The following is a 26,537-nucleotide window of genomic DNA, read 5'->3' as shown; positions in this document are numbered from 1 at the left end:
GAAGTGCTCACTAACACAGATTTAGACAGATTTGTGAACAATATTTGAGAAAAATAGGCCTTTTGTGTACATAGAAAAAGTCTTAGATCTTTGATTTCAGCTCATGAAAAATGGGGGCAAAAACAAAAGTGTTGCATTTATAATTTTGTTCAGTGTATATATATGCATCACATTTTGTGTGGTACTAATGCATTGCATTGTATGTATATGCACACTATATTTAACTTTTTCTCACTCACACATTTGAACACCACAAAATTACCATGGTACTTTCTGTTCGTGAAACTGAAAGTTTAAATCGGTTTATATTTCTTTATCAAGTTACATACACCTACATATCCCACACAGCCTACACACAAACGGATACACCTAATGTAAGTATAATATAGGAACATTACATAAGACATGCATAATTTAAGATGAAAAATACTGCAGATATAAGCTTGGTTCTTCCTGGGGACACTAGAGGCTTATATTGCCTAAAGTCAAAAGCAAGGGTTAAAAGTTAAAGCCCTGTAAACATCTAAACAGCTCATTTATGTTTAAAGCTGATCGACACCAGGGTCACGGACATGAATCCTCCACGCATTAAGCAAGCCATTATGGAGCAATGTGACTCGCTTGCCAAACGCTACTCTGAAGTACTGCAGTATACAAATAGAGCATAAATTTCAGGCCTCGAGCCTTGAAAGCACAACTGCTGATCTCAAAAGGATTATAAGGTTATACTGTGAACTAATGAGAGCATGTGAGCAGGGGGTTTGGCTCTTTTTTAAGCAAAGCTTGCCTCTCGGTGCTGATTTCTCCTTGAGTAGAGGACGGGGTTCTGCTCTGACAGATCATGTAAGGCCTCAGACTGATCACTTGCACATGAGTGAAGCATACTGCAGGTTAAAGCCTCAAGCACACAGCGATTTTGGCAAAGATTTGCTGTCTGAGACAAATTTCAAGAATATTAAAGACTTCTTTCTTGTGGGGCAAAATCAGCAGCCTTTGATCGCTTCATTTGACATGCTCCCCAACGGCCAATTAATTGACTTTGCGATGGATCTTAACATCCAATGAAGTTCTGACAGTTGCAAAAATTTTGGGTCACAGCTCTGAAGTATGACTACTAATAAAGAACTGACAGGAGCACAGCAGCTGAAGTAAATTACCATTTTTAATAAATTATTTAAATATAAATATTAGATGAAAAGCTTAAACTTAAAAATAAACAAAAATGAAAAATGTTGATTTGGCAGCTATCTGGAATACCTGTAAATACATTTACGGTAAGTTGAAGTACTAAAATGACTAAAACTAAAACTGAAATAAAAAATAAAATTAAAGCTAAATAAATAACAGGAAAATTCCTAAAACTTAAAGTGAAATTAAAATTAAAGCGTAAAATAATAAAAATAAAGCTAACTCAATGTATGAATAAATACTATAATAGTATATAAATAATACTAAAATAACTCCAGGCCAAAGTCCCAAGATATATATTTCAAGTTTGGAGAAAAAAAAAAGAAGAAGAAAAAAAAAAAAAAAAAGAGTAATGAAGCACAGTCTGTCTCAACATGGGTGGGAATTTTTAGACTGCAATTTTTCACATTTTGGTTGACAAAAACACACAGATTAAAGTCTGTCCTGACCTGGGATGCCGTTTGAGAGCTGTGGCCGTTCCTCATCCTCTTCTTCCTCAGGGACCACACTGTCCTTGCGGTCCATCTTGCTGACAGAGGTTGTTCGCTTTCGTTGGACTTCGGTGCCATAATCCTCCTCAAACAAAACCTGGTCGACCAGGTCAGGCTGAACCAAGTTGGGCTCCGCAGGAGGTTTGGGAGTGCCATAGAAGTTCCCTGAGAAAAATGAAGAGTGCCTTGTTTGAAGACAAAAAAAAAAAACCTCTTTTGATTCATGATACCTTTGAATAAGTCATAAAAGTAGATACTTTGAAACTTTAGAGGTGTGATTCAACGTTTTTGCTACATTAGCTTTGATTTAACAATCCACAAACCTCTACAGTTTGATGAAACAGCTGATTCTGGAACACTGAGACAGGAGCTGCCTGCAAATTTATCTCTTTATCTCTACCTACGCTTACTTCCTTAGTCCCCGCTATCTCAAAAACGCAGGTGTCGACGATCCAATATGCAGTGTGAAATGTTATACTCTTTCCATTCGGTGGTGCCTTGAAAGTAATTACACTCACCACTGGATTCAGTAATGAAACTTTTCCCACTATCTTCTCATGCAAAAATCAGTTCATTAATATGCATCATAAACAATGGTACAGCCAATCAGTGGAGCAGCATAATGTATTCAAATGAATTTCTAATTTGGTGGTACATGTCAATGTGTGTGTATGTGTGTTCGTATGGGTTGAAGGGTTATGCTTCATTATTTCCCCTTGATGTAAGACTAAAGAAATCACTTTCAGTATGATTAGATTCAACCAATGGAAAGACATTTTTTTCAAATCAACTGTTCAACCTTCACCAATTATACACAAGATTACTTTAAATTATCCAAATTTGATGTTTTGTTTGTTCGCTCCCTTCATCCTGAAAATAAATATGCTGCCCCTAGACATCATTAACATCTCTCTATGAAAAAAAAACAGCTTTTTAAGGTCACATATTCATCTTTTGCCAATGTAAAATATAATCCTTGTAATCAGTCGAAAGATTAATTCTTTCCATTTTAGACTGTAAATTCTAAAGAGTTTAATTAGCAAATAGAAACTGAAACCATGTGGGAATAGGCTTTTTCACAAGCAATTAACTACTGTTGACAACTTCGCTCACCTCTCGTGAATATGCAGTGATGAATATTCACTCTATCCCTCACTGTCTCTCTTCATTATACAAATGAGACCTCCTGATATCCAGTGTCACAGTGTAAGGAAACTTTCTGTGCTGCTACCATAACATTTGTTACACATTTTGTGCGTCATCATGCAAAAACATCATGTTTCCAAAACTATAGTCTCACTGAGAAAGACATTTGAACATCGGCGTAAATTCCGGTCCAGTTTGCAGCTTATTCTGGCGAAGAACTTCACAATTAGATGGGAAGAGATGCTTGAATATTTAAACCAACTTAACCACAGTTTGATCTTGTTGATGTGACATAAAGAGGCAAATAAACCTACGAAGCAGCACAACTGTTTTCCCACACTGATGAAAACAAGAAATGTTTATTGTGCAGCAAGTCTGCATAGTAGAATGATTTCTGAAGGATCATGTGACACTGGAGTAATGATGCTGCAAATTCAGCTTTGACATCACAGGATTTAATTACATTTTCAAATGTAGCCTATTCAAATAGAGAAGTTTTGTTTTAATTGTTATCGTATTTCACAATAGAGTGTCACAGTGTAAGATAACTTTCTGTGCTGCTACCATAACATTTGTTACACATTTTGTGCGTCATCATGCAAAAACATCATGTTTCCAAAACTATAGTCTCACTGAGAAAGACATTTGAACATCGGCGTAAATTCCGGTCCAGTTTGCAGCTTATTCTGGCGAAGAACTTCACAATTAGATGGGAAGAGATGCTTGAATATTTAAACCAACTTAACCACAGTTTGATCTTGTTGATGTGACATAAAGAGGCAAATAAACCTACGAAGCAGCACAACTGTTTTCCCACACTGATGAAAACAAGAAATGTTTCTTGTGCAGCAAGTCTGCATAGTAGAATGATTTCTGAAGGATCATGTGACACTGGAGTAATGATGCTGAAAATTCAGCTTTGACATCACAGGATTTAATTACATTTTCAAATGTAGCCTATTCAAATAGAGAAGTTTTGTTTTAATTGTTATCGTATTTCACAATATTACTGGTGTACTGTATTTTTGATCAAATAAATGCAGCCTTGGTGAGCATAAGAGACTTTCCATTCCACAACTAGAAGAGTTGCAACATACTGTAATGTTGGATGTTAGACTTACTGTACAACTGTGGTGTACTGAACAACTTCTCTTCACCAGCAATGAGATGAAGACTTCTTCAATCACAGATAAACACACACTTTATTATATACAACATGGTTTGTAATAAATGCTAGGTAAGTGCTTGGCTAATTAGAGCCGTTGCATGACGCTTTAACCCTGATTAATCACAACATACGCACTCAGCTAACCATGAATTAGAAGGTATGCTCTACACTCAGAATCAGAGCAGATGTACAGCGTCATCTGTCGCCAGTAATCTGCAGAGAGCCGTATAATCCCACCACGAGGGAAACGTTGTCCCTTTATTTCATACCAAGTATACTACAAATATATTTACATATTTATGTACTTAATACTGTAAAAACACGTTGCAATTGTACGTTTAGTATACTAAACTGGTATAGTTAAATCTGCTAAATTGGAACAACGAATTTTGTATTTATTGCACTTTAATTGTGTGGAAGTAGTGCTGAAGTCCAACTAAAGATATACTCAAGTATATTTGATTGTGCTAAGGTGGACCTACTGCAAGTATACTTCAGGTACACTTTAAATATTTTGCATTTAAAGACTGATATTATTCAAAGATCATACAATCCTCAACAACTAGTGACATCAAAAAAACATTATAGGCATAATATTAAGAAATGTGCATTGTGCACAAGTGGCACTCCAAATAAAGTTGAATTATAATTTTTATATCAGTAAGTCTTGAGCGACATGTCAGTAAATATGTTAATAGATTTGAACCATACTTAGTATGAAATAAATGTATTTTAAATACATTACTTTTTTGCTAGGGAAATCCAAAGAAAAAAAAAATACTTTTTTCCCCCCAATATTTGTTTGCATTTTCTTTGCATATTTTCATAAGTACAAATATACTTATATCTGGACTCAGAATTAATCTCTATATACATATATATATATAATATTATTATTATTATTTTAAATGTCTAGATTCCCCCCCCCCATGTATAACAGCTCTAAAAATAGAATTTTCATTATCCAACATATAAATACTTTATGTATTTACAGAATCAAAGATCATCTTTCTTTAACCTGTCATTCAGTGAGAATTATTCCAAGTGAGCACAGGACATCTATCCATTCATTGGACTAAAAATGATGTTGATATGTGACTCAACAGGCAGTAAGTACAGTGTATTGTGCCACAGTCTATTCATGTTTACAGATCGCCCCCATTGAGATTCTTTATGTCTGTGTGCTTTCAACGAGCGCTAAATCTTTATTGATCAGGATCAACTCTTAATTCAACCAAGCTTGCTTAGACAGGATTACATTAAAAGCTGCCTTGAGGGTTGTAAATTTATCCACACTACTGGAATGAGGGAATCAGAAATGCCTAGCATCTGTTTGCTATTGCTCAAGCATGACCACAGAGAGACAGTAAATGTTGTAAATCTATATAATGCTGTCTCAAGGATAAAATGTCATTGCAGTAAATATTTTGTAAAACCGGATTGTGACTTCCTGATGGTGAACTATTCCTTTAAGGAACAGTCTGCCGGGATTAGTGTACGTCTGTGTGTTAGCATGCATGCGTGTGTGTCCTAGGATCAGAAAGTCTCCCTCTTTGAGAGCAGAGCACATATGGGCATTTCCTACTGGCATGGCTCCCTGTCCCAGCAGGCTTTGCCTGGCATGAGTCTGGTCCCACTGTCGACATGGGGCCACAGTGAATGCACTCGCCTGGCACGCTATCTGTCTCTCAGGACAGAGACATCCAAACCCACCAGACTGCAGAGGGGAGGATAAACACACAAAGCTTTTTTGTGCTTCATTAATGAAGAAAAAAAGAAAGTGCTCTGAAAATAAATGATATATAGCATTCGAAAGAGTCTCTTGTGCTCACCAAGGCTGCATTTATTTGATCAAAAACACAGTAAAAAGAGTAATATTGTGAAATATTATTACAATTTAAAATAACTGCATTCTATTTAAATGTATTCTAAAATATAATTTATTCCTGTGATACAAAGCTGAATTTCCAGCATCATTACTCCCGTCTTCAGTGTCAGATGATCCTTCAGAAATCATGCTGATTTGCTGCTCATGAAACATTTATTATTATTATTAGCAATGCTGAAAACAGTTGGGCTGCTTAATATTTAAGTGGAAAGAGTGATACATTTTTTTCCAGGATGCGTTGATGAATAGAAAGTTCAAAAGAACAGCATTTATTTGAAATAGAAATCATTCTAAATGTCTTTACTGTCACTTTTGATCAATTTAATGCCTCCTTGCTAAATAAAATAATATTTTTTTAAACTTTAAAAGTCAGTGCATGCGCACGTGTGCGTACACACATTTTGTACATAATTTGTTTACATGTCATGTTTACACATATTTACACATCGTGACCAATTTACATATTATAAAAAATGAACAAATGGACAGTAAAAAAATAACTACACACCTTTGTACCTTATTTACCCCTAAATGTCTTTACTGTCACTTTTGATCAATTTAATGCCTCCTTGCTAAATAAAATAATATTTTTTTAAACTTTAAAAGTCAGTGCATGCGCACATGTGTGCGTACACACATTTTGTACATAATTTGTTTACATGTCATGTTTACACATATTTACACATCGTGACCAATTTACATATTATAAGAAATGAACAAATGGTCAGTAAAAAAAAATATTTTTGTATCTTTGTACCTTATTTACCCCAAAAAGATGCATTTTAGAACCTTAAAGGTACATATTTGAACCTCAAGTGTACATATAAGTACCTACAGTAAACAGTACAGCTTTTGTACCTTTTTCTGAGAGACACACAGACGCACAAGATAAACTATTTTCTAATTAGCTTAGCATGAAAAGGAGCTAGGTATTGCTTTTTAACTCCTTTCATAGAACGTTTGTTGAGGGAAAAAAATATTTTGTACTCTATTTGCAGAAAGACTGCCATTTTTGTCTTCCCTATGTGTCCTTTTTCAGCAGTTTACCTCAAGCCCTGCAAAGCATGTTTGTATGGTATAAACCTGTGCTAACTGACTCTGTAACTGCCTGTAAGATTTGGAGGCTAAATCCATAGTTCATTTTTTAGGCTGCACTGTCATGGAATTCTTTTTGGACAAGATAAATGCCTCGAGGTGCTGGTGACAGAGTTCACGTCAGTCAAGTAAACAACATGACTATCGGATCTTTACACTAGAGGTGCATTTCCAGAAATGGCAGTGTTTGACAGGCAGCATAAGAGTAGAGTTAAACTTAGATTTCATGGTCTCTAAACGAAAAAAGCTTCATTGCATTCGATGTGAATTTCACCTGCCAGGTGAAAACCATAAAAAGAAACAGCACACCTCTTCTCAACAAGTCACATGATTTGAGAGATCATTCATGTCTGTTTGTATAAAGAATATCAGTGTTTCATACCATCATATGTTCCGCTCTCCAACAGTAATCCACTCTCTTCCAGGATGCGAAAATCCCCCACACTGATGAAATTATAGTCTACTCCTGGAACCTCCCCATCTCTGGGCAGCCGGGTGGTACCTTCCAGTAAAACAAACACAATTAGAGACAGTGAGAATATCCTACACCCACAATCCCCTTCACTGCAAACTTTGTGTCTGTCTAAACGCAGCCTCAGATTGAGCAAAATTAAAATTGGATTCCCAGCATTTCCTTTTAAAACAAGTGCACTCCACTTGAAACTGTAAATAGAACTCCCATAGATGAGATTTGGAAACTTGGATTCTGAATCTGGAACTGAGAATCTGGATGGATTATATGGAAATATAGCCAAAATAAGGGGGGTGGTTTTGGCTATTCGCAAGGCTTTAAAAGATGAAAAAGCACATGCTTTAACATAATTCCTGTGAAAATGGTCTGGAAACACCACACGGAGAGATGTACTTATTAGTCAAATGGTGTAGAACAAGGACATATTACATCATATCAGAGGAAATCTTGTGTTATTTAGTGTTATTCAAGCATAGTGTAGTCACAGATTGCTCCATTCACAAGGGAGTTGGTGACACAGAGGTGGAAAGTGTGCACAGACTGCATAAAATTAGATTCAGTCTCCAAAGCATTCTGCATTTTTGAAAACTCTGTCTGCAGTGAAGTAGTCTTTAAAATATACCATATTTTCACCCTTTGGTTGCACAGCCCTGTCAACATTCACTCATCCTAATGTTGTACCAAACTTGTATGACTTACTTTCTTCAGCTGAACACAAAAGCAGATATTTTGCAGAATGTTCAAGCTGTTCTAAAAGAATATCGTGATCTGGGACTGACTAAAGCTCCAAAAAGGGTATAAAAGGGTATAATTTTTCATGAACATCAAAGAGTAATTCTTCATTATTACAGAGGAATTTATTCAGAATTCTTTTAAACTTCAAATAATTCAGAAATGAAACCAAATGTGTTAATCTAAAAGTTTATTTTTAGACTGTTCGACAGCTGGAAAATAAAAGCTGATGTCTACGTTTATTGCCAGCGATAAAATGCACAGCTAAACAGCCTCCGCTGGCTGTATTTCAAGCTGTTTAAATGGGTCACTTTCTCTCAAGTCTACTTGTAATATCAGTCAAACTTTCTTTTTTTACATCCTAATCTTTGACCTTTACAAATGACAAGTATAAAACCAATAAAAATGTACTGATTAAATGTGAATGCCAAGTTAGTCACTTTGGACAAAGGAATCTTCTAAATGCATTCTAAAAAATATCTTTGTTGGTGTTCAGCAGAAGAAAAACAGTCATATGGATTTAAACATGATGACAGAATTTCCATTTTTGGGTGAACTATTAATGGATGTCTGCTTCTTCACCTCTAAACCAAGATAAAAATGTTAATTCTGTGTGTTTAAGCCTGCGTGAGTGTGTTTGCTCAAAAAATATCAAATATAAACCGTACATGTTTGGACCTAATTTCAGAGGTGGGTTGTTTAGCAGCAAAATCCTCATAAGAGACATCCGAGGGTGGTATTTCTTGCGAATAAAAGGCCAAAAATAAAAGATGACATTTCTCGGCTCTGTTCGTGTGAGTGCTAGGAAATGCCATTAGGCTCTTCTGTCATTTGAAGGACATTTACATTAGAACCAGCAAACTAAAAATGCCATGTCAAGTGACTGCGGAGACTTGACTCTAACTTAAGAGCAAATAATATTAAAAACGGGCTCCTTTATATTTTCCTGAGAGAGCAACTGTTTAAATGCCACAAGAAGAGGGCAATGGCACTGGTTACAGATATGTGAATATCCACTGGCAAGGTTAAAAGGGGTTAACTTGTTCCAGATCCATAAAATAAGGATAAAGAATGGAGGAGAATGAAAGAAGAGATGCTCCTGCGTTTCCAGCCACATTATTTTCCATGTCCATCTGAAAGACTATTATGAATTCTATTTTAATAAAATAATACAATATTTTTACATAGTTTGTTTTTTAAAGGAAATTAATGCTTTTATTCAGCAAAGACTCATAAAACTGATCAAAACTGACAGAAAAGACATTCATTAAAGATCTCAAATAAATGCTGTTCTTTTGAATTTTTTTAATGCAAAAAAAGAAAATTTCTTAAGCCATAAATCGCCATATCAATATGATTTCTGAAAATTAAGTTTTGCTATAACAGGAATAAATTATTTTTAAATATATTGCAATATAAAAAATTTTTTTTTTTTATTGTAATCATTTTTTCACAATATTACTGTTTTACCATACTTTTAATCAAATAAATGCAGCCTTGGTGAGCATAAGAAACTGAATTTTTACGAAACACACGGCGGCCTAGCGTGAGCTGAGGCCGGGGTAGCGTAAGCTGAGGCCGGGCTAGAGTGAGCAGAGGCGGCGGGCTTGAGAACGGCGCGGCCGGCGGATTCGACGAAGGAGCGGCAACCACATGTGACGATCCCGGGCTGGACTCCACTTCGTCCACGGTGAAAGCTGATCCGGCGATCCACAGCACTAAGTTGATGTATTGCCTCAGCGACCAGCACAGATCAGCTCTAGGCATGACGAAGCAGATATCGTCCTCTTTTGGAAGACCAAACAAAGTAGTTTCGCTTTCACAATGAAGCACACAGCGTCTTCACGACATGGCGGCAGCGGCAACAACAATACTACAGCGAGAATAAAAGTTACGCCTTCTTTCTTTGCGTGAACATTTGGGCGGCGTTATGCAAATCTTCCCACATAGTGAGGTAGACATGTGGGGGCGTGTTAGAACGAGCCGTTTTAGGTAGGCGTGGTTAACTCTTAACTTTTATAAAGAATATCTCTTTGGATTTGAGACTTTAGTCTTTGCAACTTTACGGATCTTCTTTATGCACCAAGAGCTTGTAAAACTCCAAAGAGAAAGGAAAAATTTAAATCGCATCATATGACCCATTTAAATATTCTCTCATAGTTAAACTATCCCAGACTTTTTTTTGCAAAATGCAACACCTCTTCCGCAAACGCATTATGTCTTTGCGACAAACCGTCTCAATAGAAACTAATGCATTCACAGCTGTCTGATGCAGCGTAAACTCTGGTGCGCCCAAAGTCTTGTAAACAAAGACTGTGATGCTAGCAGGTTATGTAATAACAGCCAGTTACATCTTAGTCGGCCTCTGAAGTCAGTTTAATCACAGGCCCATTCTAAAAGAAGTCCGCAGATCCCCCGGGCGAGCACCTGCTCCGGCTGCATTCTGGTGGAGAAGGGATATGAGTGGCACCTTAGGCTGCTCTTTATTCCTCTCCGTCAGAGGAACTTTTAAGAGCTTTTGTTCATAGCTCCATAAAGCAGCTTTGTGACTGCAAACACTGGAGGCTCTCTCTTCCTCCAACTCTTTTTCCTATACCCTGCCGTTTCAGGCTCTTCTCATAACTTACTGACTAAGGTAAAGAGAGAAAAAGAGAGGGGAGTAACTAGACCAAGAACAGAGTGACCTAAGGACAAGAGAAGAAGATAATATGCTTAAATTGGCATCCAGTGGAAATTCTTTGTCATTTTAATTTTATTAAATGTAATTTTCCATAAACATCAAAGAGCAATTCTTCATTCTTTGGGGGGAATTATTCATAATTAATTCTTCTTTTAAACTTCAACAATTTCAGAAATAAAACAAAAATGTGTTAATCAGAAAGTTTATTTTTAGACTGTTCGACAGCTGGGAAATAAAAGCTGATGTCTAACATTTATTGCCAGCGATAAAATGCACAGCTAAACAGCTTCCGCTGGCTGTATTTCAAGCTGTTTAAATGGGTCACTTTCTCTCAAGTCCACTTTATAATATCAATCAAGCTTTCTTTATAACCTTGTCTTTCACCTTTACAAATGACAGGTGTTTTTTTTGTTGCTGTTCCTTTAAGAAGTCTACGTAAACGCCCTCTGCACACGTGACACCAGTAACGGCGCTTTGCTGCGCTTTTACTCGAGAGCTGCTTGTTTGCTGTCAAGTCTAATATGGTTTGCACCGCCCCAGGCTGCCTTCAATAACAGCCTCTTTGCAATAGTATTTGATTTTGACAGCTTCACAAAACAATTGGTGATGAGCGTGATGATCATGGATTGTTAAAAATAAACTTTAGCTGCTTATTTTTAATTCTTATTTGCTGCTCAAGAAACATTTCTTATTATTATCAATGTTGAAAACAGTTGTGCTGCTTCATATTTTTGTGAATAATATGATATTAGAATGACTTCTGAAGAACCACATGACACTGAAGACTGGTGTAATGATGCTAAAAACTCCATCACAGGAATAAATTACTTTATTCAAATAAAGAAAAGTTACATTGTAATAATATTTCACAGTGTTTTTGTTGTATTTTAGGTAGTGTATATCTTAATCAATTATCAAATGTTTCTTTGATTTATCAAAATGTATTCAGGCTTGTTTCAGGTTCATTTTGGTTTTGTCACAACTTGCATTAAAATTAATTTGTATATCAATAACAAATACATTTTTCAGGTTTGGTGCATTCTATAACAAGTTACAATTGCTTAGGAAGGTATGTTTTTCCTAAAAAACAGACTGAAATGATTTTATGAAACAGGAAAACAGATTATGCTGCAGGTAGCATGCAAGAAAGAATTTTTTTTTTTTTGTGGTGAAATGCCACATACTAAAGTGTCGTAGTAAATTTGCCCCCGTTTCATGACATATTTGTCAAAGTCACTTATCAAATTAGACTAAATAGGGAATAACAAACTTGCTGAATGAGAAACTAATGAGTAGTGTGCTACTGCTTGGAGAAGAAACATGCTCTCAGAAAGCTACTCCACAACTCTCAAGAGAAACAGCATCTCATGCGGCGCATCACAGAGGAGAGCTGGCGGTGCGCTGCAGAGGGCCAGACCAACACGAGAGATTTCGCCTGAGGAGAGGCTCTGTCTCCTCAACTACACTAACAGACACACCAGTGTGAGAAATGGCCAAAGGATTCACTCTAAACACCAAATGGAAAAAGAATGAGAGGTAAGATGAGATAACCAGACTGCCAGAAAAAGACAGAGAGGACATATATATATATATGCTTAAATGTAATTACCACGATCAAGGTCCAGAAACGTAACAAGGAGATTGGTAAAGTAATCCCATGTGACATCAGTGGTTCAACCGTAATTTTACGAAGCTACGAGAATACTTTTTGTATGCAAAGAAAACAAAAATAACGTCATTATTCAACAATTCGTCTCCTCCGCGTCACCCTGGTGACACGTTTCTGGACCTTGATCGTGGTACATCTTAATCAATTATCAAATGTTTCTTTGATTTATCAAAATGTATTCAGGCTTGTTTCAGGTTCATTTTGGTTTTGTCACAACTTGCATTAAAATGAATTTGTATATCAATAACAAATAAATTTTTCAGGTTTGGTGCATTCTATAACAAGTTACAATTGCTTAGGAAGGTATGTTTTTCCTAAAAAACAGACTGAATTGATTTTATGAAACAGGAAAACAGATTATGCTGCAGGTAGCATGCAAGAAAGACGTCGATTTTTTTTTTGCGGTGAAATGCCACATACTAAAGTGTCGTAGTAAATTTGCCCCCGTTTCATGACATATTTGTCAAAGTCACTTATCAAATTAGACTAAATAGGGAATAACGAACTTGCTGAATGAGAAACTAATGAGTAGTGTGCTACTGCTTGGAGAAGAAACATGCTCTCAGAAAGCTACTCCACAACTCTCAAGAGAAACAGCATCTCATGCGGCGCATCACAGAGGAGAGCTGGCGGTGCGCTGCAGAGGGCCAGACCAACACGAGAGATTTCGCCTGAGGAGAGGCTCTGTCTCCTCAACTACACTAACAGACTAACACACTAACAGTGTGAGAAATGGCCAAAGGATTCACTCTAAACACCAAATGGAAAAAGAATGAGAGGTAAGATGAGATAACCAGACTGCCAGAAAAAGACAGAGAGGACATATATATATATGCTTAAATGTAATTACCACGATCAAGGTCCAGAAACGTAACAAGGGGATTGGCAAAGTAATCCCATGTGACATCAGTGGTTCAACCGTAATTTTACGAAGCTACGAGAATACTTTTTGTATGCAAAGAAAACTAAAATAACGTCATTATTCAACAATTCGTCTCCTCCGCGTCACCCTGGTGCCGCAGCTGACACGTTTCTGGACCTTGATCGTGGTACTTACATTGCTGTCTATGCAGGGTCTAAGCTCTCAGAATTCATCAAAAATATCTTAATTTGTGTTCCAAAGATGAACGGGTTTAGAACGACATGAGGGTGAGTAATTAATGACAGAATTTTCATTTTTGTGTGAACTATTCCTATCTAAATCTAAAATAAAATAGTAAAAAAGTAAAATTAAAAAAAAATTTAAAGTTAAATTAATAAAATAAAAATTTTTAGTAAAATGACAAAATAAAATAACAAAATAAAATCAAAAGTAAAATAAAGTACAATAAAAAGAAATCTATTCATTTAATATATTTGATATGCATATGTATTTAATTATATTTTCTATAATGTATTTGACAGGCTCTTTCTTCATAACTAAATGAATAGACACACCAGTGTGAGAAATGATCAAATAATTTTATTGTATTTTTTTTTAATATACATATTTGTTCATTTTACACATTTTATTACCATTACTGGCACTTCTTCAGTATCAGTTTTTTCATATGTATGAAGAAGCTTGTTTAAAACAATATTGCAAATAAAACATGTAAGTACATTTTAATAAATACATTTCATTTAACAAATAAATATGAATATAAAATAGAAATGAACTGACTGACTGTGTGTCTGTGTGTCAGTCTGTCTGTGTGTGTGTGTGTGTGTGTCTCTGTGTGTCTTACATGGAATGGTGCGCAGGTACAGGTTGTCTCGAATCACTTGCTGCAGTTTGTGGTCGATTGATCCTTTTTGGAACTGCAGACTAAGATAATGCCTCAAATCAGCATTCAGCACTTTACCTGCAGAGAGAGAGAGAGAGAGAGAGAGAGAGAGAGAGAGAGAGAGAGAGAGAGAGAGAAAGGCAAACGGAAATTTAGAAAACCTATCAGTTTATGGAAACAGAAGTAGGTACGGGATACGTTACTGCTCGGAGGTTGCTCTTTCATAAGATAATGAGACTTAACGGGCTCTTAGCCCATTTAAAGGGGTCCTATTATGCTTTTTACATTTTTTTATTTTAGTCAGTGTGTAGTGTGTATGTTTGGGCATTAAAAAGATCTAGAAATGTACAAATCTCAAAGTCCACTCCAAAGGGAGATATTTCGTTTTTTAAAAATCGCTTTTCAAAAACTACAACGAACGGCTCGTTTGGACTACAGCCTTTGTTTTCCGGGCTTTGTGATATCACAAAGTGGCTCATTAGATTTGTAATATCATTACAAATAATTCCCGCCTACAGAAATTCGAATGGTTGGGGGGTGGGGAGGGGCGAGGTTGGGGTTAGAACGCTTGGTTGAGTGAGTGCATCAGACGAGACGACGAAGAAGAAGTGCTGCTGCAGAGTTAGTGCACTGCATCAGAGAAAACCAAGAAGAAGAGCTGCTGTGCTGTAGCGTCAAATTTTTGGCATGTCTAGAACAGCGGTTCTCAATTCCAGTCCTCGCGTACCCCCTCTCTTCACATTTTGTATGTTTCTCTTATTGCTTCATAAGTTTGGTATATTTGACTGTAAGTGCCCTGCGAAGTAGACATTACTGGATATTCCTCCATGATTCCAGTTTGAAGGAAGCGTATATGTTATATACAAAAGGGCATTTAAGTGTGCGAGACGTGAATTTAAATTGTATTTATTTACAGAGGTATATTATGTCCCACTTCACGCTTCTCTAGTAAGTTTCGTTTTTGTGTGTGAAGACGCTGCAGGCAGCGGCGCAGCAGAGCAAATCTGTAATCTGTAAATGAATATTCCAAAGTGAAGTAAATTTCAATGGATTTCCCCTGCTCAGGGAGTAGGGAGCAATGGACACTGTGTAGGGACCATGTCAATCGGAACAGTTCATGCACGGAGCTCACTTTTAACGAGCTGATGATCTGAATCAGGTGTGTTAACAAAGAGAGACATGCAAAACATGCAGAGCGGGTTTACGCAAGGACTGGAATTGAGAACCACTGGTCTAGAACAATTCTTACAAATACAACATGACGTAGCTGGGTGCCGCGGACAGACGCCGAACGGCGCCGCCGGTGTGCCTACACTCATAAGTGGACATTACCGGATGTTCCTCCATGATTCCAGTTTGAAGGAAGCGTATATGTTATATACAAAAGGGCATTTAAGTGTGCGAGACGTGAATTTAAATTGTATTTATTTACAGAGGTATATTATGTCCCACTTCACGCTTCTCTAGTAAGTTTCGTATGTGTGTGAAGATGCTGCAGGTAGCGGCGCAAATCTGTAAATGAATATTCCGAAGTGAAGTAAACTTCAATGGATTTCCCCTGCTCAGGGAGTAGGGAGCAATGGACACTGTGTAGGGACCATGTCAATCGGAACAGTTCATGCACGGAGCTCACTTTTAACGAGCTGATGATCTGAATCAGGTGTGTTAACAAAGAGAGACGTGCAAAACATGCAGAGCGGGGGTACGCAAGGACTGGAATTGAGAACCACTGGTCTAGAACAATTCTTACAAATACAACATGACGTAGCTGGGTGCCGCGGACAGACGCCGAACGGCGCCGCCGGTGTGCCTACACTCATAGAAAATAATGTATTTGAATTTAAAAGACGTGGCGCGACGCTGCGCTTAACGTCCGGTGTGCGACCGCCTGAAACGCTGTTTTTTTTCACCTCCCTGCCCAAACGTCTTTGTTTGGGCTTCCGAAAGCGGATGATGTCAGGAAACAGTGGTTGCAATTTATTTTTTAACTCTGTTCCTGAGCATTATAATCCCAATTTGCTATTGTGTGCTGCGCATTTTACTGAGGACAGCTTCCACAACACGAGTGAATAGTGCCGGATTCGCCAAACGCTTTTGTTGAAAGACGGAGCAAGGGGGCGTGGCAGTACTGAAACACCGTCTAAGCTGTTCGCCAATCACAATGCACTGGGACAGCTAACCAATCACAACACATTTTGTTTTTTGGAAGGCGGACCTTCATCAAAGCCGGAACTAATCGAGCCGTTTGTGCCAGGATGGGGAGAAAGGTATTTTAATAATGTAAATTATGTGAAAAATAATGCGTTTTTCGAACCACCAAGCATGAGAGCATGTTCTAGTACACCCCAAAACAAAATCAAGACTTTGTAAAAGAGCATAATAGGACCCCTTTAAAGCATAAAACTTCTGAGAGAAAAAAAAATCACATGATTGAGTCTAAAAATTAGACATTTGGTGACATAGTAAAAGTATAGAGCTATACAATGAATATGAATGGTATAGCTCTGTTCATTTGATCAAAAAGTTATTAAAAAACAATGTTAAGATCTCTTGTGAAACCTTAGGAGACACAAAAGAAAAATCTAAGAAGCATAAAACAAAACTTATGAAACATGTCAAATTATGGAATTAAAATAGAAGCAAAAGTTCCATTTACTCTCTGGCTAGGAAAGAAAAATAAAGACATGTCATACGTGATCCTGCTTTCCTACGGGTACATTCACTGTACGAATATACCTTCTATTAGTGCCCAATTGCTTTTCATTTTCTAGGACTAGAGTGACATCTTACTCTGCACATACACACGTGCACACCCGGTGTGAGAGCCAGCTGCACAAAACAACATGGCGTAAGTCTCTTATAAGCTTTGCTAACTCAGAAAAGACTTCACAAACAAGCTGACACAGTGTCGAAAGCAACTGTGAAAAGTGAAACCTAATGAAAACCCTCCACACAGAACTTTTAAAAGCCTCACTTTCCCTCTTTCTGCCAAACTCCAAAGAAGCAACTCTGGGAAAGTTCACAGAGAGTTAGGGAAAGTTGCTCTGCAGAAGAAGACAGAGGATGTTTGCTGATATAGACTGAGGGTGGATGAGAAAATGAAGGGAAACAGAGAGAGAGAGAGAGAGAGAGAGAGAGTGTGAGTCCAACCGCACAACTCGAGGGAGGAGAACAAATGCTATTAAAGGGGTCATATGAGATCACATTTTCTTTGATCTTTGGTTAAAAAAAAGGAAAAGAAAAAAACGTTTATTAAAACATGCTTTAAATGTAAAAACCAACTCATTATAAAATAAATGATTATGTCAAAAATCCACATTCACAAAACATATCCTTCCGAATGATCTCAACATTAAAAAAGAAGTTCATTTTCATTTGTAAGTTTAATTTTAAGATTTGTGATTTATTCTTAATGTCCCTGATCATTTCAGTCTGGATTTACCATTCATATGACACATTTCAATGCAGATTAGTTTATTAATCTTTGACAATAATGTTCAGTTTTTGTAAGTATTGTCAGATTAGTGAACAGATTGTTCTTTTGAGTCTGATCTTTTTTTAATGAACCTATTTTTTTGCATCACTTACAAAAATATAACATTTACCAAAATAAAATACAAAAATAAAATAAAACGCTTACAAATAATTACAAAAATAAAACAAATACAAAACTTACAAAAATTTAATTAAATACAAAATTAAAATTAATGTACACAAATTGATGCACACTTGTTCATATGTGTTGATTCTTGTTTACAAAATAAGGTAATACAATACAAAAAAACTAGGGATGCACCGATATGAAAATTTTGGCCTAAAAAAACTCTTAGGAAAATTAAAACAGAATACAAACATAAATAAAATAAAATTAGATGCATAAGTTCATTAACAACTGCTTGAAAGAATGATTTTTAGAATTAAGTCTTTCCATCACTATAACAGATAAACAATTGCACCTGACTGCAAAAGGTCCAGCCAAACAATGTTACTTATTTCATATTTAAAGAAAGTGCTTACATAGTCATATTTTAGTTTTTCATGGGCATTTGCCACCACCTCTCTGTTTGAAAGAATTTGTCGCTGTGGCTTTAAGAAATACCTGCTTTTGCATAAGAAATGAGAAGCAGCACTAGCACTGCGTTCCAGTGCTCTCACACCAGCTTATGGGTTTGCTGTTGTGTGAAATAATTGTGTAGGTAACAGCTTGCATTACAATACAAGATCACAAGACAGTCCACACCGAAATGTGCCACACAAACTGTTAAGAGCAGACTTTTTTGGACTAGGGAGAAAGTATTGAAAGTTACAATATGTTTTCATGGTTCATCAAGCTCTTTCATCTTAGAAGTTCAAGGAAAATTAGATCGCTCATGATAAGAATTAATTAAAGGAACAACAGAACAAAACAGGGTCTATGAACATGAAAATAAATAAATGATAAAAAATGTATAATATGACGCCTTTAAGAAGAAAGTGTGAACGTGTGCAGACAGATGCCACAAACCACTAAAGCCCTCACCCATAATCTCCTGTCTTCACCCCTGTGCCATGCTGCCAGTCCTCATAAAGCACCATAATCTCCTCACAAACACAGCGTGACCCGTTCTGTGTCATAACCTTTGGGCGGAAAGGCAGGTGTCCCCATTAGAAGTCTTGAATTAAGCAGGATTACCAACCACGAAAAACTGAAATATCACATCATTCTAATTTTTTTTGACAGGGATAAAACAGGAATTATAAATGTTTTGACATGAGAAGCAGATATCAGCAGCGTTTTAATGGCTTGATGACTTAACGTAACTGGGAGATGAATGCCGTTTTTACGCATGAACATAGCACTGCTTCAGCCTAGAATGCTATAGATACTGCTGCTTTGAGGAAGGACGAGAACACTATGCTGTTCCTTAATTAGATTTCATTATGGACATATTTTACCTGAGATGGATGGGTCAGTTTAAAGGCAAAGCAAAGCAAAGCAAAACAAAATATTCTTGTGCTGATTCTTGTTTACAATGTAAGGTACATGTTACACTTAAAACACACATACTCACAAAAATTAAATACTTAACAAAATAAAACAATTATAAAAACAAAAACCTATGGAAAAAATGTTTAAATAAAATAAAATAAGCTTAATGAAGTACACTTCACATACGTGTTGATTCTTGTTAAATAATGGTACATATAAGATAAAAAAAATTTAAAGAAAAATTATTAAAAATAAAATACATTAAAAATCATAAAGTACACTTATTTGTTGATTCTTGCTTACAAGCTTACTAAAAAGTTACTAAAGTTCCATGTAAGATAATGTATGTAATGTCTGAAACTTAGTGTAAATGTCTTGATGGAAATAACTAGTACCTTTTCAGTGTATTTACATTAGCATCCAAATTCGCTCACTCATCTGCACTCATTTCTTCCCCATATGGTGCACCATGTGGCATGGACTATACAGGGAATAGTGAATGAGAGAACGAGTGAGAGACTTTGACACAGCATATGTGGTCAAGGAGAGCACCGTGGAGCAACACTGCTGAGGGGTGTGATGAGTCTCACCAGGTGAATATTACCCTTTATTAACGCTGCTATAGGTCCACTGTCCAAGCCACTTCCACCACTTAATTTATCTCACTTCCTCCATAATGAGAATACCACTTTGTTTTCTTTTAATTCTATTTGAATTCAATAAAAGCCACTTCATCTCTATTGAACACTGTCTTCAATGGACATTACTCAGAGAAGACAGCATATTTAATTTGATGTGAATGAAAATGAGTGTGTGAGAGAAAAGCTGTGCGTTTAACCCATTCTACTGTTTTAGGTCATATCTTATTTTCACAACCCATATTTTTCCTAAGAATTTTTCAGAAAGACGTATTTTCAATGTTTTATCGATTTAACAATCAATAAGAGGTACAAACAGCGCAACCCATTGTACACACTATATGTTATATCTCAGCCTAGTTTTCATTTGCATTGGGTAAAATATAGTGTCTACTCTGCATTTAAACTACAAGATCAAATGAACAGGTCCCATATTTTTACATATCCATGACAAAAAATGTAATAAAATAAAACGATACTTGCAAAAATGAAATAAAACACTTACATAAATACAATAAATAACAATCTTACAAATTAATAACAGTAATAATAATAATTAGTATTATTATTACTACTACTATTATTATGAATAAAATAAAAAACTAAATAAAACACTTAAAAATTAAATTAAAAATAATTAAGATAATTAATTAATGAAGGTGTGTTTTCAATGTTTTTCTATTTAGCAAAAAAACGTTTTATGTATCTAATTTTTGTTCTGCTTTTTAAAAAAAATACATAAGCATTAAAAAAAACTGACTTAAATTACAAACATGCAAATAATTCAAAAGTGATCTGAGACTTTGGACAGCGCTGTATGTATTTTTGGTGTTTATTCATATAGAATCTGTATTAAACACCAAATAATTTATGGACCTCAAGAAGAGGACTTCTACTGTCTCTTTCTGGCCTCAACAGGACAAAGGTCTAGAATCTCTTCATCATTTTCAGCTTAACTTCTTGGATTCTGAGTTCTGAGGCAGAGCCGTCTGAGGCTATAAGACAGATGCTCTGTATCGCTCTCCCTCTCCCTTTGCTTCGCCCACCTACTTCTTCCACCAATAAAATGAGGTAATAATATAATAATCCTGTCAAGGGAAGACAGAGAATTTGTTAGGGGGAAGACCAGAGGTTTTAGAGAACATTATCACTGTGCCACTCTCTTTATTTCCCATTTTCAACTGTCAATATCTTTGGTCATTCCTCATCCGCCTTGCTTTTGTTTTTTATATATAACCCTTTTAACGTTGACATTTTTTCTTTAGTTTCCTCCCTTTTCTTATATCTGTCCTCCTCTATTTCCTTTCCTACGTGTCGGAAATGGCAGAGCAGCTTTATAATCCTCCCCAGATTCCCTCCTGTCACAGTGCTCACAAACCATGGCAAGGACATACAAAAAAAGAAAAGAAAAAAAAAACGAAACAAACACATAAACGGAAGACACTGGGGATTTATCATTTTTTGCTCTTTGTTTTACCATGAGAGTGGAAGTCTCCATTTACTACTGCTGAGGATCACTCTTATAAAAATGTACCATCATTTGCATAGTTTCCATTAAAATACAAATGTTGTTAATAACAGAAAAAGTACTGTAAATTAATTTTTTTGTGTTCTTGCTCTGGTGGTAATAAACCTCAGTAGTGGGCAATAGAGTTATCTTCAAGTTAACTTTGGGTTTAGCATTTTCTAATATTCAATACAGCATATCTTGTAGGCATATTGAGAAAGTAGGGCATACTTGAATTTCATTATAAATTGCATTCTGAAACATTTTTTAACAACAATGCATGAAAATCGAGCACGCAAAGCTAAAAAAAATAAAAGATTAAAATTCAATACAAATATTTTTCAAAGTAAATAAAACAATGATTACATGAAAATACTATTTCCAGTCATTCTACTTCAAAATTTAACAATTCATGTGTTACTGCCTTTTTTTTCACAATTAATTGTGTAATAAATTGTGAAATACCAATTTCCCCACAAATACCAATTTATTGTTCCTACAACAATTTTTTTAGTGTACGATAATTATTATAATGTTATGGCCAATTATATGTCTATAATATTTCATTAAAATTTAATTTAGGAATCACAGTTTTATAACGCAAAGTAAAAATTGACTTTTTTTTTTAGATTTGCTAAAAGCACTATATTTAATGAGCATCATACAATTGAATATCCATAATTTGCTAACCAATGTAGTACCAATATATTTGCATCTACATACAATATATTATAATTTTTCAATTTGTCAAATGATTCATCGGGATTAATCGCATTCAAAATTAAAGTCTTAGTTTACATAATAAATGTGTGTGTACTGTGTATATTTATTATGTAGGCCTATATATAAATGCACACAAATACAGTATATATTTAGAAAATATTTCCATGTATTTCCATATATATTTATATACATATAACTTATATTATATATAAATATATATAATATATGAACATAACATTTTTCTTAAATATATACATGCATGTGTGTGTATTTATACATATATAATAAATATACAAAGTACACACTTTAATAAATTTTGATAAATGTGATTAATCGTATGACAGTACTAAATTATTTACAAAATAAACAAACAGTGAAAGACAGACATGCAAATGCCTGACTCATGTACACATACACATACAGCAAAAAAAACAAAAACTGGCATGACACACACACACACTGTCTGAATGGCCCCTTCAAAAAGAGATCCCTTATTAACTCTTTAAGTCAAGTCAAGTCAAGTCACCTTTATTTATATAGCGCTTTTAACAATACAGATTGTGACAAAGCAACTGAACAGCATTAATTAGGAAAATAGTGTCAATAATGCAAAATGACAATAGTAAACACAAATTTTTCAGTTAAAGACAGTTCATCATTGAATTCAGTGATGTCAACATCCAGCTCAGTTTAAATAATATCTTTGCAATCATGTCAACGATAACGCTGGAAATGAAGTGTCCCCAACTAAGCAAGCCAGAGGCGACAGCGGCAAGGAACCAAAACTCCATCGGTGACAGAATGGAGAAAAAACCTTGGGAGAAACCAGGCTCAGTCGGGGGGCCAGTTCTCCTCTGACCAGACGAACCAGCAGTACGGAAAAATCAATATAAGACGTAATAAAACAGACGATGAATAATATTAACAGCAATTATTATATGATGTAATCAAACTTATAGCAAAATGATAAGATTTAAAACAAATGTGCTGAAACAAATGTGCTGAAACAAAAAAATGTTGCCGAAACCCTGGTAAACTTTTTTTAAAAATTTTTTTATAAAGGCCATCTTACAGCCTTTTTGCACCCTCAGACAGCGCATTTATCTAATTGGTTAAACTTCTATGTACTGTACAGTTCAGGAGCAGATGGCTCTTTTGCCTGATTTGGCTCGTTTGCCACCGACGGCTCAAATAAGAATTTGTTTTCTCAGCTGTGCTCCGATTCCCCATTGATTCTCTAAAGCACTGCTGAGGAGGCCTGTTACACATGCATTTATTAGACGTCACGGATTATGTGACTCAAATGAGCTGTTTTTAGCTCCTGAATTTAAGGGGGTCTGAATACTTTCCGTACCCACTGTATATTACAGCAATTTGACCACTTTTTTAGGCAGGACGGGAAACCTCTTATTACTTTAATATATGAGGATAAGGAAAGCTGTCGGTGAGAGAATGCACAAAGGAAGGAGGGATGTTACAAAGGAAAAGGCTGCCAAGCGTTTGATCCTCTGAAGCTAAATAGGGAGTCATGTGGCAAGCCTGTTGCTGACAAAGAGAGAGATGGAGTTGTTGCAGTGGTGACAGCAGTTGAGGACAGATTTACTGTATAACCAAGACCTTCAAGAACCTACAAGAAAGGATTTCTAACAGAAATATGAAAGGACTTTTGTAAAGCATGACTGAGGCGTCTATCAGCCTGTCAGACCATAAGGGTGACTGGATGACCCATGGTTATAGTCATCCAGCAAATGACTAGTCAATCAGTGAACAATTTGTCTAGATTTTCTAAGACGTTTTAAGCCTTTAAAGTGCAGTCTAGGTGTTTTTGAACACCAGTTCTGGATGTATTTTTACTTGTATTACTTTTCCATAATGGCATTTAAAAATATTCTTAAATTAAACATGAACCAAAGCAACCAGCTCTGAGGTTAATTACAGGATTACGACATTTAATTCCAAGCAAAAAACTATTTGAAAAATGAAAAAAGGTAAATTAATGCACTTGTCTCATGAATCTTTTTTGAATGACATAACCTAATTTGAAACAATAGTACAATATAAAAGTATAATATAAATCTACTGCCTATAAATCATTAATTATGGGTATAAAATGTGCAGATATTTATAGAAAAAAAAACTACATTTCAATCAAATATTCTTTTTTTTATTATTTAAAATGTATAATTTCAATTTAATGAATTTAATCTGAAATGAATCCGAAAAAAACAGTACAATATAAACTACTGACTAGGGCTGTGCAATTAATCGCATGTGATTGACAAGCGCATCTCGTCAGTAAAGCCGGTTCCGTGATTAGTAGTAAATCTCCATCACCTGCTTTCAGATGGAACGGCATTTACTACACAGAGCCGTAGTTCACTGACAATTAGGCAATATCGCGCTCATAATCGCAGATGAATCGCATTCGATTATGAACGCGATATTGCCTAGCTTGTCAGTGAACTACGGCTCTGTGTCTTATCTGAAAGCAGGTGATGGCGATTTACTACCAATCACGGAACCGGCTTTACTGACGAGTGCGTGCTGTCTGCATCACTCATAGCACATGCCTATATTGTGCACTATATCGAAAAAAATTTCTATCTATATCAAAGGTGTACCGTCGATAAATAACGATACCGTTTTATTGCCCAGGCCTAAATGAAACTGCTTGGGATTAGGGCTGTGCAATTAATCGCATGTGATTGACAAGCGCATCTCGTCAGTAAAGCCGGTTCCGTGATTAGTAGTAAATCTCCATCACCTGCTTTCAGATGGAACGGCATTTACTACACAGAGCCGTAGTTCACTGACAATTAGGCAATATCGCGCTCATAATCGCAGATGAATCGCATTCGATTATGAACGCGATATTGCCTAGCTTGTCAGTGAACTACGGCTCTGTGTCTTATCTGAAAGCAGGTGATGGCGATTTACTACCAATCACGGAACCGGCTTTACTGACGAGATGCGCTTGACAATCGCATGCAATTCATTGCACAGCCCTACTACTGACTATATTAAAGGTGCTATATATTTTTTTTAACTGTACTAAAACATAAAAAACATAGGCCTAATATGTTTGCAGATATTTAGCAAACCTGCTAAATACTCGTTTCTCCGAAAAACGAGTTATTCTGCTTTGAAATGTGCGTTCTGTGTCGGAATGTCTGTTTTTGTTTTGGTCTTTGTGATTTCGCCCACCGCCAATTTACCCAATAGAATTTCAACACTCTGGGTTGCCAGTTAATGGAAAACACAGCATATTACAGCCATGGGAGTGAGCAAACGAACTGCATCAGAGATCACATATTGTACCCAATCTAAAAAGCTCTATGACCAGAGGCATATTAAAACATGAATAAATCAACTCATCATCTTACAACGTAAAGGCTTCTTGCCTTACTGTCAATTGTGATCGTTCCAGTTGTGTCCTCAATCTGGCAACCCGTGAGAGCGTCAAGTCTGAGAAGGAGGGGGAAGGAGAAACAACACTCTCCAATATTTTGAATTTGGACTGCAGTGCCCATTTTAACCACTAGCTCTCAATATTACTTACTGCACCTTAACTAGAATTAAATGCATTTGTATAAAACAATATAAAATATATATAGATGGATGCTACAGAGCTCTTTTTGGCAATTCCCATTTCCATGCTCACAGAAATGTATCTGAATGTGAAGCCTCTAGTCAGGAGAGTGTAGTAGTATACTGGGAATACACCAATTAAACCTGATGTCTTGAAAGAAGAAGCTGGAAGCACACTGACTTGTGCCTTCCCCACAAGCATATATCATAATTTAACAACCTTGGACCTCACATTAGGTTCGTCTTGACAGGTTTATACACTATCTCAAAAAATCAATTTCTCTATGGAGAAAATTAATGGGATTTTTTACTTCCTGTTATTTAACGATGCGCTTCTATAGAGTGTGCTAATTTGTAAGGATGTTGCTGCAAATGTGTTCAAATTTTTCACGATTGATACCGATTCCCCCTTGTTTTGGTCTTTGTGATTTCGCCCACCGCCAATTTACCCAATAGAATTTCAACACTCTGGGTTGCCAGTTAATGGAAAACACAGCATATTACAGCCATGGGAGTGAGCAAACGAACTGCATCAGAGATCACATATTGTACCCAATCTAAAAAGCTCTATGACCAGAGGCATATTAAAACATGGATAAATCAACTCATCATCTTACAACGTAAAGGCTTCTTGCCTTACTGTCAATTGTGATCGTTCCAGTTGTGTCCTCAATCTGGCAACCCGTGAGAGCGTCAAGTCTGAGAAGGAGGGGGAAGGAGAAACAACACTCTCCAATATTTTGAATTTGGACTGCAGTGCCCATTTTAACCACTAGCTCTCAATATTACTTACTGCACCTTAACTAGAATTAAATGC

General features: G+C 36.0%; 1 protein-coding gene across 1 annotated transcript in view; it reads right to left on the bottom strand.

The window, feature by feature from the left end:
- Positions 1 to 26,537, bottom strand: part of LOC107549303 (membrane-associated guanylate kinase, WW and PDZ domain-containing protein 3-like) — a 124,594-nt gene that overhangs the window by 19,911 nt on the left and 78,146 nt on the right. Inside the window, exons 2-4 of the mRNA XM_016230343.1 lie at positions 14,257 to 14,373; positions 7,359 to 7,478; positions 1,638 to 1,844 (exon numbers count right to left, since the gene is read on the bottom strand). Coding sequence (XP_016085829.1) covers positions 1,638 to 1,844; positions 7,359 to 7,478; positions 14,257 to 14,373 — 444 coding nt within the window. The remainder of the gene's footprint in view (positions 1 to 1,637; positions 1,845 to 7,358; positions 7,479 to 14,256; positions 14,374 to 26,537) is intronic.

The sequence above is a fragment of the Sinocyclocheilus grahami genome, unplaced genomic scaffold (genome assembly GCF_001515645.1).
Source record: "Sinocyclocheilus grahami isolate Dianchi unplaced genomic scaffold, SAMN03320097.WGS_v1.1 scaffold368.1, whole genome shotgun sequence".
In the NCBI taxonomy this organism is placed as follows: Eukaryota; Metazoa; Chordata; class Actinopteri; order Cypriniformes; family Cyprinidae; genus Sinocyclocheilus; species Sinocyclocheilus grahami.
This window is presented reverse-complemented; position numbering and strand designations above follow the sequence as displayed.